This window comes from Myotis yumanensis, unplaced genomic scaffold (assembly GCF_028538775.1).
Source record: "Myotis yumanensis isolate MYYU_CA2020_CCGP unplaced genomic scaffold, mMyoYum1.0.hap1 SCAF_17, whole genome shotgun sequence".
Lineage (NCBI taxonomy): Eukaryota > Metazoa > Chordata > Mammalia > Chiroptera > Vespertilionidae > Myotis > Myotis yumanensis.
This window is the reverse complement of record NW_027223768.1, coordinates 23,586,268-23,600,504: the sequence shown is the minus strand read 5'-3', so window position 1 is coordinate 23,600,504 and position 14,237 is coordinate 23,586,268. Positions and strand designations below refer to the sequence as shown.

Genomic DNA, 14,237 nt, shown 5'->3' with positions numbered 1-14,237 from the left:
TTAATTATCTCCAGGAAAGGAGCATCAGGCCTTGGACTGCTCCCTAGTGACTTTCCCTGCTCCTCCTCCACCAGCCCTGGCACTCAGGGCGCTCAGGGGCTCTGCAGGGCCCCAGGGCAGCATTCCGGGCACCACTCTGCAAGAACCATTTCTCAGGCTGTCCCTGGAGATGGCCTCCCCTGGGCCAGGGTCTCAGGAGGGAGGGAGGGAAGGTAATCCAACAGGAGAGAGAGTTACTTACGCCAAAGCAAAGGCCACCAGCGCACCAACCACCACCACGAAGTCCAGAATGTTCCACAGGTCTCGGAAGTAGGACCCGTCCTGCAGAATCAAGCCCTGGTCGATCATCTGCAGGAGAAGTGAACAGCCGCTGATGAGGCGGAGGGGCAGGCAATGTGTGCCCTGAGCTCTGGGCTCCCCAGGCAATGCCTCCACTGCCATCGCCCCTACAGCCAACCCCACATGGGGCCTGAGAGCAGAGGACTGGCTCTCTTCATGTAACTGAAGCCTGAGGTCCCGTCTCATAGCCACCAGGGCTCAACTAGGCCCCTCAGCTGGCACAGAGCCCTGACACGTCCCTCCTTTCCTTATGGCTCCCCCACTGGGCACTGCCACACATACACACAGATGGGGAAAATCCCAGATGGGTGAGGCTGGGAACGAGAGAAATGTGGGTGCCAGGGTGATGGGGAACAGACCAGAGGCAGTGAGTGCAGCTGGGACTAAACAGAATCCAGGAAAACTCGACCCTACCTAACCCTTTGCCTTGGCACATGCCCAGGCTCAAGCCAGTGAGCGCTGGGGAGGCGACTGCTGTTCCCCAGTGTCTGCACTCCCACTGCCTCCTGGGAGTGGGCCTGGCTCCCCCTCCGGCCACACCCACAGGGCTGCCCCCCCTGAACAGCCCTCCTCAGTCACATCCTGCCAGGAGGGGCTTCATCAGGATCCTGGGGCCAGAGGAGGGGTTTGCAGAGACCTGTACTAAGGTTCTGTCACTGGCCAGTAGGTGACAGCATTGGGGAAGGTCACTAAGCTAGAGGAGCAAACAGGTGACCTATTCCAACCCCACCAGGTTTCCTCTAGAGCAGTGGTTCTCAACCTTCCTAATGCCGCGACCCTTTAAAACAGTTCCTCATGTTGTGGTGACCCCCAACCATAAAATTATTTTCGTTGCTACTTCATAACTGTCATTTTGCTACTGTTATGAATTGTCATGTAAATATCTGATATGCAGGATGTATTTTCATTGCTACAAATTGAACATAATTAAAGCATAGTGATTCATCACAAAAACAATATGTAATTATATATGTTTTCCGATGGTCTTAGGCGACCCCTGTGAAAGGGAAGCTCGACCCCCAAAGGGGTTGCGACCCACAGGTTGAGAACCGCTGCTCTAGAGACTCTTACCTTTATAACCATCTCAAAGGTGAACACGCCAGTGAAAACATAGTCAAAATACCGCAGGACCTGGAAGACACATACCGCGCAGGGGAGGAGGTTATGCGTGGCCACCCAGCCACACACACTCCCGCCTGCCCACGGAGACATCCCTGCCCGCCCACCCAACGCCCACTCATTTCCACCGCAGAACAGAAGCTTGGAATTGCAACCACTAGCTGGGTGAAGAGAAAGGAGGAGCCGTGGGTCCGGTTGGAGCCACATGACGTGGGGGCCAGTCCTAGGCCCTTCCTTCCCTGTGGCCAGAACTAATCTTCTTGGGTCTCAACTGCCCCGAAAACCTTCCCCCCAATTCTGGCTCAGGATCTGAAATCCTTGTCAGTTCCCATCCTCCCTGCCTCCCTCCTACCTCCTGACATCCACCCTTGGAACCCCAGGCTGTGCTCCTCAACTTCACCCCCATGTCCTATGCCAGACTCCACATCCAAGCCCACGGGTGGCTGCAGGGACATCCTTCACAGCCCTGTGGGCTCCAGCGGGCCTCACTCCTTCCTCATTCCCCAGGAACCTTCCTCAGGCCACCTCTGATGCTGGGATGGGGCAGGTACCAGGGCTCTGGGGAGGTTGGCGAAGGGCCCCGTGCACCCACTCTGTTGCGCTCCGAGTTGGTCAGGACCGGGTCCTCGGCCGCCAGGGCGATGCTGCTGGCCGCGATCACCAGGAGAATGCACATCTCAAAGTAGCGCAAGTTCACGATGTAGTGACAGGCCCTGCGGATCCTGCGGGTGGATGAGCCTTGAGCCGCCGCCTCCCTCCGTCCCCACCCCCGCACACAGGCACAACGGCCTCTTCCAGACAGCCAGGGCCTGGCCAGAGGAAGCCTTGGGAAGAGCAATTTAATTTCTCAGGCACCACCCTTGATTTAAAGCCCCAGAGGGGAAAGGTAATCAGATTGGCTGGAGGCTGCTGTACACAAGCCAAGACGCATTATCTGCAAGCACGTCTGAGCCGTGGGGCGCAGCCAGCATCAGAAGACACACACTTGGGGTGCCCTCCACTGTATCTCAATGTATAGAAACTGGGGCAGAGCAAGCAGATCAGAAGAACCAAGGAACATAAAAATAGACCTTGATTCTAAGCTTCTGGATGAAAGTAGCAACAGGTTTTCATGAGTTCCAGGCATTCTGATTAGAGAGGCTATATCCCATGGACTGCATTCTGGCCCCGGGTGGCCTGACAGTCCTTAGCCCAGGTTCCTGTCTTCCCTGACCCCTGCCGGGACCCTGCCCACGTGGCCACGGGAAGCCTGCTTGTCTTGTCTTCTTGGCCTCAGAAGCTGGCCTACAGGTATACCTTGCTCAGGTAAAGGGCAGAAGAAAGCTTCCCTTTCAAAATCCCATTTTTCCTGAGTCCAACCTTCCAGACTTTTCTCTGCCAACCCCACCTCATGCCCCTAAACACACCCACTTCAAAATCCACAGGGATTCGGGATTAAGCAGTGGGATCAATACTGTAACTGCCAATGGGTGACCCAATCATTACAGGCACCATCATCTCAGCTATGGGCCATTTGGTAACACATCCCAAGTAGACTTCCTCCTCCCTACCCTCCACTGACCGAAGAAAAGGTGAGTGTCCTTTTTTCATGACATTTGCCATGCTTTCCTGTCTTAAATTACTCTCTAGACCAGTGATGGCGAACCTATGACACGCGTGTCAGAGGTGACACGCGAACTCATTTTTTTGGTTGATTTTTCTTTGTTAAATGGCATTTAAATATATAAAATAAATATCAAAAATATAAATCTTTGTTTTACTATGGTTGCAAAGATCAAGAAATTTCTATGTGACACGGCACTAGAGTTAAGTTAGGGTTTTTCAAAATGCTGACATGCTGAGCTCAAAAGGTTCGCCATCACTGCTCTAGACTATGGGCACAGAATTCAGAGGATGTTCGGTTCCATGACCCATCTCCACCCGTGAGCACCCTGGATGCTGCACGTGTCGGGCCGTACCCCACTGGGAAGGACCAGGAAGAGGACTGGGCCCTCATCCCTCCATCTCCCTATTGCCCTGCCCTGGCCCAAACTCTGCCTGTTCACCTGGATGGACGGGGGAGATGGGAGGGACTTACGGGTTGGTGGTGCTGAAGATAAACATGGAGCTGTGGGGCACCATGGCTTTGCCCGTCTGACGCTTCTCCTTCTTCTGCTTCTTCTCCTCTTCCTCCTCCTCCTCTTTGATCTCTGCCTCCTTCAAGGGACTGGCTTCGCCATCAGTCTTGTTGCTGACTGCAAGAGGAACATGTGGATGTCTTCAGAAACCTTGTCACGTGCGAGAATGGAGCCCTTGGTGATCCACCGGGGATGGGATGGAGGGGCTGGGAAGGGGCCCCGGAAAGGTGCCGAGGGAGGTGCCCTGCCCACGTGCGGTGTTTGTTAGTTACACCGAGTCCAGCGCTTGCTCTCCTCCTAGCTTTACCCTAATTTTATGTGGTATAGCCTTTGCCATATAAATCATTCATTCTTACCACATTTCCCTGGGTAACGGAAGGTTGGTTTACGTCAGAGGTCCTCAAACTACGGCCCGAGGGCCACATGCAAATACAAATATTGTATTTGTTCCCATTTTGTTTTTTTACTTCAAAATAAGATATGTGCAGTGTGCATAGGAATTTGTTCATAGTTTTTTTTTAAACTATAGTCCGGCCCTCCAACGGTCTGAGGGACAGTGAACTGGCCCCCTGTTTAAAAAGTTTGAGGACCCCTGGTTTATGTTGTAAAGTTTACAAAGTTTATCTAAAATCTGGATTCCTTGTATTTATTCACTTATTGAATTTTCACATCAATAGCTGCTGAGTGGCATGCATTATTGTTCCCATTATACAGATGGGAAAAGTGAAGTTGAGGGAAGTCAAGTACCTATCTTCAGGTCCTACAGCCAATATGGGTTCCGGTCTAAAATCCTATATCCTTTCAATGAAATCACACTGCAATGGAAGATTTTTAGAAACCATTCCTCTGTTTGTAGCTGCCTTCTTGGCTGTGCTTTTTCCAGTCATAATTAATGCATAGATGAGAATGCAATATTCATGCGAATATGGGTGCAAGACTACATTCAGGATAGAGAGGATGAAGGGACCAGGACTGAGTGGAGCTCTTGGGACCACTACTTCCTGTTTTATACTCGAGTCACAGTGGGGTTAGGGGCAGAGAGGTCAAGGCTATCAAGTAGGCCGAGGGGGTCCTGCCAATCTCCCCCATCAGTCCCTTCAGTGGGTGACTCTACCCTGGAACCTTATGTGAGCATCAAAGCTCTGAGGGTCCGCCCCTTCTGGGACCTTCTATGAAATAAGTCATCCAAACTATCCAAAAGCCCTCTGATAACATGCTCTTACCTATCACCAAGGCCAGGGACTGGAGCCAGAATGGGAACAAAGAGAGGGTCCAACTTTCTTACTGATTCTCATAGAAGAGAGGCCTACATACTTATTTATTGGAGCATAAAATTAAACAGACCCCAAAAGAGGTTGGGAGTCTGAGATCCTGAGACATGAACTGGGTGAGCCCAGGAGTCCCGGGCCTGGGAGATGTCACCTGCCCAAGCAGCACTGACACTGTCCATGTAGAGAAGGTTGAAGGGATAGAGATGTAACAGGGTAAGCAAGAAATGCCAGACTGTCCTATCAAGAGAGGAAATGGTGGAGCAAGTCGGGGAGGGACAAAAGCAAGGGTGGAATCCTGTGGTCACAATTCAGTGACCATGGGATTAGGTCTGGAATGGGGTTGGGGTTAGGGCAGGAAATGGAGGAGTTAGGGCAGGCTGGGGATGGGATGGGATAGGGTGCCGGTTTAGTGCTTTCTTGCCCTGTTTCCTTTGAAGGGCTCCTAGAGAACTGGAGAGAAAGTGACTAAAACCTTGGAGGAGAAAAACAGTAGATAAGAGTAATAGATTCATAAAATGTTAGTACAGAGGCCTCAGAATCACCAGTGGTCTCACTTCATAGGTGACAAACAGGCCTGAAGCGAGACAGAGGCATTCTGGAGGCCACGCGCTAGGCTGAGCCAGGCCACCGAGCCTTCCTGCCACCTCTGCCCCATCCGAGGCCCCCTATTTGTCCAGGTGGCAGAGCACCTTGGAAGTCCCGGAAACGCCCATCAAATGTTGATACAAGTCAAAGAGCTGAATCTAGATCTGGGTCCAGACTCACACGTGATCTTTCCAAAGACTCTAGGGTGGTCACAGGGCTTATGGACATCTTTTGGCCTAAAGTTAAGATTGAGAAAATTCTAACTTATTTTTCCTGCACATCGGGTGAAAACTGTCCTGTTTTTCACTTGTTGAAGAATGATTTTATCCTGCTGGTGGGGTTTTCCACGCAGCTTTCCTGGGGTAACTCTGGAGCCACGACTCCCCCCAACAGCTCCCCCCCAGACCAGGTGGCAGGGGTGACGGGGACAGGACTGTGTCCTCACTGTGCACCACGGTCGAGTCCACCAGGGGGTCCACGTCGGGGATGGCGACAGTGACGCTGGTGCTCTCGGTGGCGGCCTTGTCCGTGTTGGCCGTGACGCAGGAGAGGTCGGGCTCGCTCTGGCTGACCCGGCCCACGTTCAGCTGCACGTCCCCCAGCAGGGCTTGCTCGCTGCTGCCCTCAGGCTCCTGCTCCGGCAGCGCCTTCCCCACTTCCAGTTCTGTGTTCGGCGGGACGAGGGGGGTGTCAGCCTCATCGAGGGCTCCTGCCAGCCCAGAGCCTCGGGGCACCATCAGACTGTTGGTCCTGTCAAGACAGAGGAGGACACAGTTGGGGCTCAGATCTGAAGATGCTGTTTCAAAGTGGGGAGAGGTGAGGGGAGCCCGGGGAGCCCTGTTGGGGAGCATGGGGCCTCTGCTGCCTCCCACCCGACAGGCAGAAAGGAGCTAAGACCCAGGGGTCCTGCCACCGCCTCATTTCCATCCACCCTTCCATGACCCACTCCTGATGGGAGGTACCCTGGAACAGAGGCTGGTTTTCAGGGGACCAGAGCCCACTGCCCGTCAGAGTTGCACATACCCTGTACCAGGTGCACTAGCACCACCCCCACTGGACAAAATGAGGCTCAGAGGCTTATACTGAAAAGTCCCCAACACCAGCCATGCTACGTGCCTCCAGGTGCTCCTGGGACTTGTTACCTCCTCAAGTCCTGGGCTCTCTCTTCTTCCTGGATCGTGGGCTCCTTGCCACCATGGCCGCCCCTGGGCTCGCGGTCCTTCTCCCCCTCGGTGGGCGCGCCGTCATCCAGGCCCCGCTCCTGGCTGGCCGACCGGCTCTGGGAGGCGGAGGAGGGCTCCTTGCCTTCTGTCCTGACTCGGCGGTGCCGGCTGCGCCGCTGGCTCTGCCTGTGCCTGGCCCGGTCCTCAAAGGTCACCACCGCCTCCCCTCCCACAGCCTCCTGCTGGGTCGGGTCACAGTTCCCATGGCAGGGCCTGGCCAGCCACGGCGGCTCCCGTTTGCCCAGCGGCAAGGGGCTCCTCTGGTGGTCCAGGGCACTGGAGAGGTCCCCTCCGTCCCCCTTGAGGGACCCCCCGCGGCTGATGCGCTCCTCCTCACACTTCTCCAGGCCCAGGCCCAGGGTCAGCCCCTCCAGGGGCCGGGATCTCCGGTAGAGGCTGGGGTGGGCGTTGAGTGGGTTGAGGGGGCTCAGTGGGTTGAGGGGGTTGAGCGGGTTCATGGGCGGGGCCTCCTCCTTGTTGAGGGCCTCCTGGCTGGACATCTGCATGTGCCGCCTCAGCTGGCTGGTGCGCTGCTCCCACACCGACATGTGGTGGCGGCGCCTCCGCTCCCGCCTGGCGAAGGGGAGAGGGGGAAGGCCGCGGTCAGAACCCGACGGCTGCAGGCCAAAGAGGGAAGCCCTCAGCGGCCATGGGGAAAGGGCAGGACACACGGTGCGAGGGGCACACGGGAGAGCCCAGGACCTGCAGACGGGAAGCACAGAGAGACGCAAGGAGCAGAGGGGGCCACGCAGCAACGGTGGTTGGGCCACAGCCTCCCGGCTCATGGGCTTCCCACTTGGTTTCCCTGCTCTGCAGTAGTTGGGGGAGTGGGTGGGGGTGGGGTCAGCCCAGGACCCAGTTCCCCGTCCCCGGGGCCTGCAGGGCCGAAGTACAAAGGCGACTAGGTCTGCACTCCCTGCTCCAATTTGCTTTCAGGGCATCAACCCTCTCCTATTCTGTGCCCGCCACTGGCCCCTCGTTCCAGGCCAGAGACCCCCTTCCACCTGCTCCCCTCTCCTCTCCCTCAGATAAGCCTGGGGTTGCCAGGGCAGAGCAGTGCCGAGGTCAGAGTCCATCGAAGGGTGACCACGGGGATGAGCAGACCTATGTTACATAATGTCTTGGCGTCACCCTCGCCAAAGCAGAGTGTTGGGGTCTCTTCCAAACCTCGGAGGACTGTGTGTGCAAAGACCACCAGCAGCTCACCCTCAGAATGGCTGTGGAGCATTCCGGCTCCGGGCCGAGAGGAGCATACATGTGGCAGTGAGAACGCACCAACATGACACACAGGCGAGCACACGGGGCCCACACAGCGGAAGGGTAGCCACCTACGCCTTCCCCACACGTGCCTGTGCGTGCACAGCTACACACTGTTAAGGGGGCACTCGCAGGTGCCCACACACGCCCTCACTGAGGCCCCTGTGTGGCTGCACACAACTGCCTATGTGAAAGGTACAGCCACGCCAGCACAGGCCCACTCACAGGCCACACACAGAGCAAACAACGCGCAGGGGCACAGACCTGAGACACACAGAGACAAGCACGTGTCGAAAGGGGCAGCGGGGCATGTCCACAAACCATGTGCATGGAACACACACGCACACACCACTGACGTGCACACCCGGCGCCACTTTGTCCACGGCAAGGACAAAGACACGGTGTCCCCGCACCCGCACATGACCACTCACAAACACGCAAACCGGTCCACACATACAGGTGGCTGCTGCGTGGCTCCCACATCGACATGTGGTGTCTTCTCCTTCTGTCTCTTCTGGGGAAGAAAAACGAACAGGTTCAGTTCACCCCGACCTCTAGAGCAACCACACGCCCCACAGCCACCAGCGGGTTTCCAGGGAGAGGTATGGTCCCCAGTGCGCCCACACGCTCTCCGCACGCCCGCTGCCCTCTGCACACGCCCAACCACGCACTCTCCGAGGGAGTGAATTGATTCTTTGCTACGTGCAAACACGTGATCTGGGTTTTTGAAGCGTACGAACGGACGCAAAGGATCCATTTCCATTTCACGGAGCAGACTGCTTCAGATGCTCAACCGTCACGCCCACTGGCACTCACACCACAACCTAAAGATCCTTCAGAGACCTATTACGGAGACAGATCTCTGGATGAAGAGCTCTATTTCCCCCGTCATTTCTAGATGAGCCCAGCACAGTCACATGGGTGTGAGCCCCACTCATCACTCCAATCCCTCAAAACGTGCAGTGAGCAAGGGCTCTGCCACGCACACCATCGAGGCCACAGAAATAGCCCATGGCCGAAGGCAGGCCCACCCCTCCATGGCCGACATCCACATCCTCTAGGATGCGAGTGGTGACCCCGCATTTATGCAACGCAGTGGCCCTGGCCAGAGGCCTTGAAGGTTTGGTCTGTTTAGCTGGGTAAAGCCCAGTATTAACCTTCTTGGCCTTGCACAGGGAAAACTCTCTTCTACACACACACACACACACACACACACACACACACACTTGCTGTGCCCTTTCAATCGGGCAATGGAAGGTCAGAGAGGCCGGGTGTGGACACCCCCCTCCAGGGCAGACAGGACTCCTGGGAAAATGAGACCGCCAGCTCAGCTCAACGCTCAGTGGAGGAAGCACATCTGGGATACCTGTGGCGAGAGCCTGGCCGACAGGCCCAGTCTGGCCCAACGGACCCTGCCTGGACCTGGAGGTTGGCAAATGCTGCTCCTGTCCTGATAAAAGTGACACCCACACATGGAGAACATGCTGGACAAACTAGCCCCGCCCCACGGCCACCCCTGTGTCTGCTGAAGAGGCTGCTCCTCCGTGGGGCTGGGGAGCGGGCAGCTGGGCTGAGCCTCCCTCGGTGCCTGGCAGAGGAGAGACGCACATGCGCACCCACGGGATGGACGCAGTCATCACTGTGCAGGCACCGGCGAGCTCCCCAACTGAATGCACCCCTCGGCTTTGCCAGCTGCGATGCGAGGAGGCACACGTGGGGCGGCGGTGCCGAGGGCATGGGTGGCAGATAGAAATAAGGGCCCACACTTTACACAGGCCTCATGCAAACCCACCACGAAAAGCACATTCTAGCATCTAACTGCACATTCTCACATATTCAAATACTGGAGGCAGAGACACGTGTAAGAGTGTAAGTGCACGAAGAATCCCCTCTCTTGCGTAAGCATGCCTGAACACACTCAAGTGCACGCACGCACATGCACGCACCAGGCAAAGAGAAACCCAATTGCCGAATCCCACACAAATCAGACACACACTTCAAACCCCTCTTTACTTCTCACACATGAAAAGATCCACTTCCTGCCCCATCAGAATCATTAACGTACCTTCATTCCCCAAATCATACCGAGAAGCATCCACGTATCTCCAACCCATGCATCTGTGACCTCACACGCAGCCCACAATTATCCCATGGACCAGGAAGGCCAGTGAGCGTTCTTCCTCTTCCAGAAATGGGAAACGGGATCAGAGATCCTAGAGGATCTCACCACGGTCACAGAACACAGGAGTGGCAGGACTATAGCCAGCACCCAGGCCATTTGGTTTGTCACCATGCTCTTTCCCTGTTCCCCAGGGACAGCCACATTCTTGCTTTCACTCCCGAGGGGCGTGCACACACCTGACGGACGTAGCGCTGCCAGTGGCCCCCACCTCACACACCTGTCCCGCGTCCGGAGTCTGGAGCTCTGCCCGTCCTGGGCGGTCACAGCACTTTCTCCCACTGCACTGTGCCCGGTACACACGCGGCTCAACACCTACAGGCCCTGCTACTGGCAGTTCATTCATTCTTTCGTTCCATAAAGTGTAGGTTTCTACTCTGGGCTGAGCACCTTCCCAACTCAGGGCTCCAAACCCACTCTCCCCGCAGGCTTCCTCATCTCAGCAAACAGAACCACCCACTGACTTCTCTTCTAAGCTTCAAACTCATGGAACCAACTGCCTTACCCAGCGGCATGTTTGGATACCTGTGTATTTTTCACCCAAACTCATGCGTTCAGGGAAGGTGGATTAGAAACCACTCAAGATCCAGAGATAAGTTTTTGGATGGGGGTGGGGGGGCAGTTTTTTCCCCACTCACAGAGGAGGGGCCCAGAGCCAGACCTTCGTGGTTTTAAAACGTCAGGGCAAGATGATGGCCATGCAGGGAAGGGAGGGCTCCACGTGTAACCCTGGCATGCCCCTGCCAGGCGAGGCTCCTCATTCGAGAGCCTTGCGCATGAGCAGGGGCCAAAAAAGGGCCAAAAAGGGCTCCTTCCTCACTAGCTTCAAGGAGTCGATGATAGGGTCTGATGCCATGCCCTGGGGATCTCCGGCCCTCTCCCTAGATACCCCAGGGCTACTCACACAGTCCTCAGGCAACTAGCAGCTACAGGAGTGCCATGGTTCTGCAGTCACAGCTCGGCCTCTCCTCCAACAGCCTCCTCCAGCCCCACACAGGAAGTCAGCCCCACCCAGGGCCTAGCCCCCTGCCCCCAGCTCTACCAGCCGCCACAGGCCCAGGTTGGATCCTTAAAAGAGTCTCCTCACTGATTACTTCGTCACCTCTCATTCATTCTCTGGACTCAGTCCCCAGGGGCCACTCAGCTGGACTCAGTCCCCAGGGGCCACTCAAACTGCTCCTGCAAAGCTCACTTACAGCTTTCATGTTGCCAGTCCCTTTGCTGTCCTTATCTCCCGTGATCTTTCAACAGTATTTCACACCGCTGTTCACCCTCCTTCCTGAAGGGTGTCCTTCTCTAGTCTCCAGGGCACCATGCTTCCTGGTTCCTTCGCCCCCCTCCTGGGAGCTCCCCGTCAGGCACAGGTGGGCTCTGGGCCTCTGTCCTCAGCTTGTCCCTTCTCCATCTGGACTCTCCCAGGTCAGGTCACCCACACTGGCTGCTGCAGTACCATCCAACTGCAAATGGCTCGCCCCAGATCGTTACTGCTAACCCCGACTTCTCTCCTAAGCTTCAGATGCCTATTCAACATCTCGCCTTGGATGTCTTGTAAGGATCTCAAATTCAACGTGGCCCAAATGAGCCTGGGCTCTCCATCGGTCTCCAGAGAATCGTACACACAGCCGTCACCTCCCCACTTGCTGAAGCCTCACGCCTTAGAACTTGGGAGAAATGCTTCCTCTCCTCTTATTCATCCACCCCATCACATTTAACCCAGCATCAGTTCACCCTATTGGGTCGCCCTCCAAAACAGAGACTGAATGGGATGACCGCCCACCTTCTCCGTTGCCACCATCCTGCTTTGAGATCCTGTTATCTTTCACCTACTTTCAGAGTCAACTTTCTGTGTCCCTGCCTCCCCTCTTGGCCCCTACAATCCATTCTCCACAAAGCAGAGTGACCTTTGAAAAGTATGAATCATGTCCCATCCATCCTTCCACTTTGAACGTGCCCAGGGCTGCAACGAGAATACAAGCTGAAATCCTTCACCTGGGCCTTCGGGACCTGGCTCCTGCCCGCCACGCTGACCTTGTCTCATTCGATCCCTTCTCGTTCCCTCCACACCGGCCAACTGCTGGAGATGCTCTGCCCTCAAATGTCACATGACACTTTGTGCACATTTAGTTCTCTGCTTAAATGTCACCTCTTCTGAGAGCCCCTCCCAGACTGCCCGAAGGTACTCCACCTGGCTCCTGTTCCTCTGCCCGACTGCCCTGTTCATGTGTTTTACAGCAGTTACCACTATTGAAAAGTATCTGTGTGTTTATTATCAATCTGACCTCGCTCACTGCAATAAGAGCTCCACGAGAAGAGACTGTCGTGCTCACTACTGTGTTCACAGGGCACCTCCTTGCGTGGGGCAGGTGCCCTGGGATAACCAATGGGTTTTGAATGGAGTGCAGGGGACAGTGAGGTGAGGACTGCCGACTCACTCGATAGAAGGCATGTTGGGTGCGGACATCGGGCTGACCTCCTTGGCCTTCTGCAGCGCGTGCTTCTGGTTGAAAGCCTCCTCTTCTTCCTGCTCATCCTAGACACAAAGAAGACACGGCTGTGCCTGGGACCCCCATGAAGAAGAGGTGGCTCCCTGGGCTCTCCTGAGAAGCTCTGGAGAGCAGGAGGGGTGAGGAGCGCAAGGGAAGAGGTGAAACAAGGCAGAATGAGGTGAGACTGGCTGAAAGACCACAGATGGCCAAGCTGCCGGGTCTCCGTAGCCCTGGCATGGCCGCAGCTCTGGTCTCCTCCCTGCCCCATAGGCTGCCCAGGAGAGCCGTGGAAGTCAAGGCCATGGCTCAGCCCTCAGTGGAGCTGGCCACGCTGTAGAGGTCACAGGCCAGAGCTGACACTTGCCAGGTGTTCTGTCTGGAAGTGAGGGAACGAAGCCCTTCCAGGCAGAGGCCCTGAAGTGCAGCACCAAGGCTGTGCCTTCCACCGTGCCCTCTTCCCCGCAGAGCTAAGTGTTCCCAGGACTGAGTGTTTTCTTTATTCTTCATGTTACAATCCTGCTAAGGGCCTCCTTGAGGGTCCAAGTTCTAAGCTATTATTTTCTCTATCTCACGGGAGACCCAGCCTGGTCTGAGGCTCACCAAACTCAAAGAGAGTGAACCAGGCTTCCTTCAGGGCGTGTGGCTCTCCACCTGTCCAGGAGCTCCCGGGAGGGGCCAGACACGCAGGCTCCTGGAAGCACCCCAAAGGCATCCAATGGCACTAGAACCATCGCATCCCCAGAGAGCAATGCTTACCTTGGTCAGCTCCTGGGCGTTGGCCAGATTGTCCACAGCGATGGCCAAGAACACGTTCAGTAGCGTGTCTGGGGTGACGAGTTAAGGATGGACAAGTAAGAAAAGCAAGAGGCTTCAAAGCAAGGCTGAGAGGGCATCTCCACGTCTTTCCTGCTGGGGACACTAGGATCTACCGCAAAGAGTCACTTAAGCAGGGACTGTGGGAGGGGAGGACAGCGATACTATGCAACCCTGTTAGAAGGAGAATATGTCTTTCCTCCTTCCACATATCATCTCTTTGTTCAGGAAAAAGAAATACATGAATGGAGTGAGAAGGCCTTTAAGCAGCTGTGATGTCTATCACAGCAATATCAAACAGAGAGTCAATGAACAACAAAATGGGTAGGGAACTCAACGTAGGAGCTCATCTCCCCTTTCTGGGAGGCTGAAACTGAAGCCCACCTACACTAGCCATCCTAAACGATTCTTAAAGATGAAAAGAAATGAGAACCCACATCCCATCACTGACCAGCTCTCAGTAATGGGTGCTAACTTATTTCTCCTGTTCTTCTTGTCCTGCACAGCTTCTGTATTTCATTTAGCAAAATGTCACGGAGCTCACAAGATCATTATGGAAACCATTTTTAGTCTACACTCTAACCTCTCAAGTCCCAAATTTCCAACTGTGTTTGAGGTCCGTGTGTTCTCGGACAAAGAACTGTTCCAGAAAGTCCAGGTCTGACTGCCCTCAGAGTAAAAGGAAAAAAAATCACACCAAAAAAAAAAAAAAAAAAAAAAAAACAACAAAAAAAACACAAAACAAGGCCACTGTGACAAACTGGCCTTCCATTTCTGTGACTCATTGCACAGCTTTCTTCTTTGGTCTAGAGTTGGCTTTGGCCCTTATCAGTTTTCAGGGCAGAAAA

General features: G+C 55.1%; 1 protein-coding gene across 1 annotated transcript in view; it reads right to left on the bottom strand.

The window, feature by feature from the left end:
• CACNA1E (calcium voltage-gated channel subunit alpha1 E) overlaps positions 1–14,237 on the bottom strand; it is a 383,585-nt gene that overhangs the window by 52,119 nt on the left and 317,229 nt on the right. Inside the window, exons 19-27 of the mRNA XM_070397384.1 lie at positions 13,333–13,400; positions 12,523–12,620; positions 8,369–8,425; positions 6,574–7,227; positions 5,877–6,181; positions 3,536–3,692; positions 2,051–2,180; positions 1,411–1,470; positions 242–348 (exon numbers count right to left, since the gene is read on the bottom strand). Coding sequence (XP_070253485.1) covers positions 242–348; positions 1,411–1,470; positions 2,051–2,180; positions 3,536–3,692; positions 5,877–6,181; positions 6,574–7,227; positions 8,369–8,425; positions 12,523–12,620; positions 13,333–13,400 — 1,636 coding nt within the window. The remainder of the gene's footprint in view (positions 1–241; positions 349–1,410; positions 1,471–2,050; positions 2,181–3,535; positions 3,693–5,876; positions 6,182–6,573; positions 7,228–8,368; positions 8,426–12,522; positions 12,621–13,332; positions 13,401–14,237) is intronic.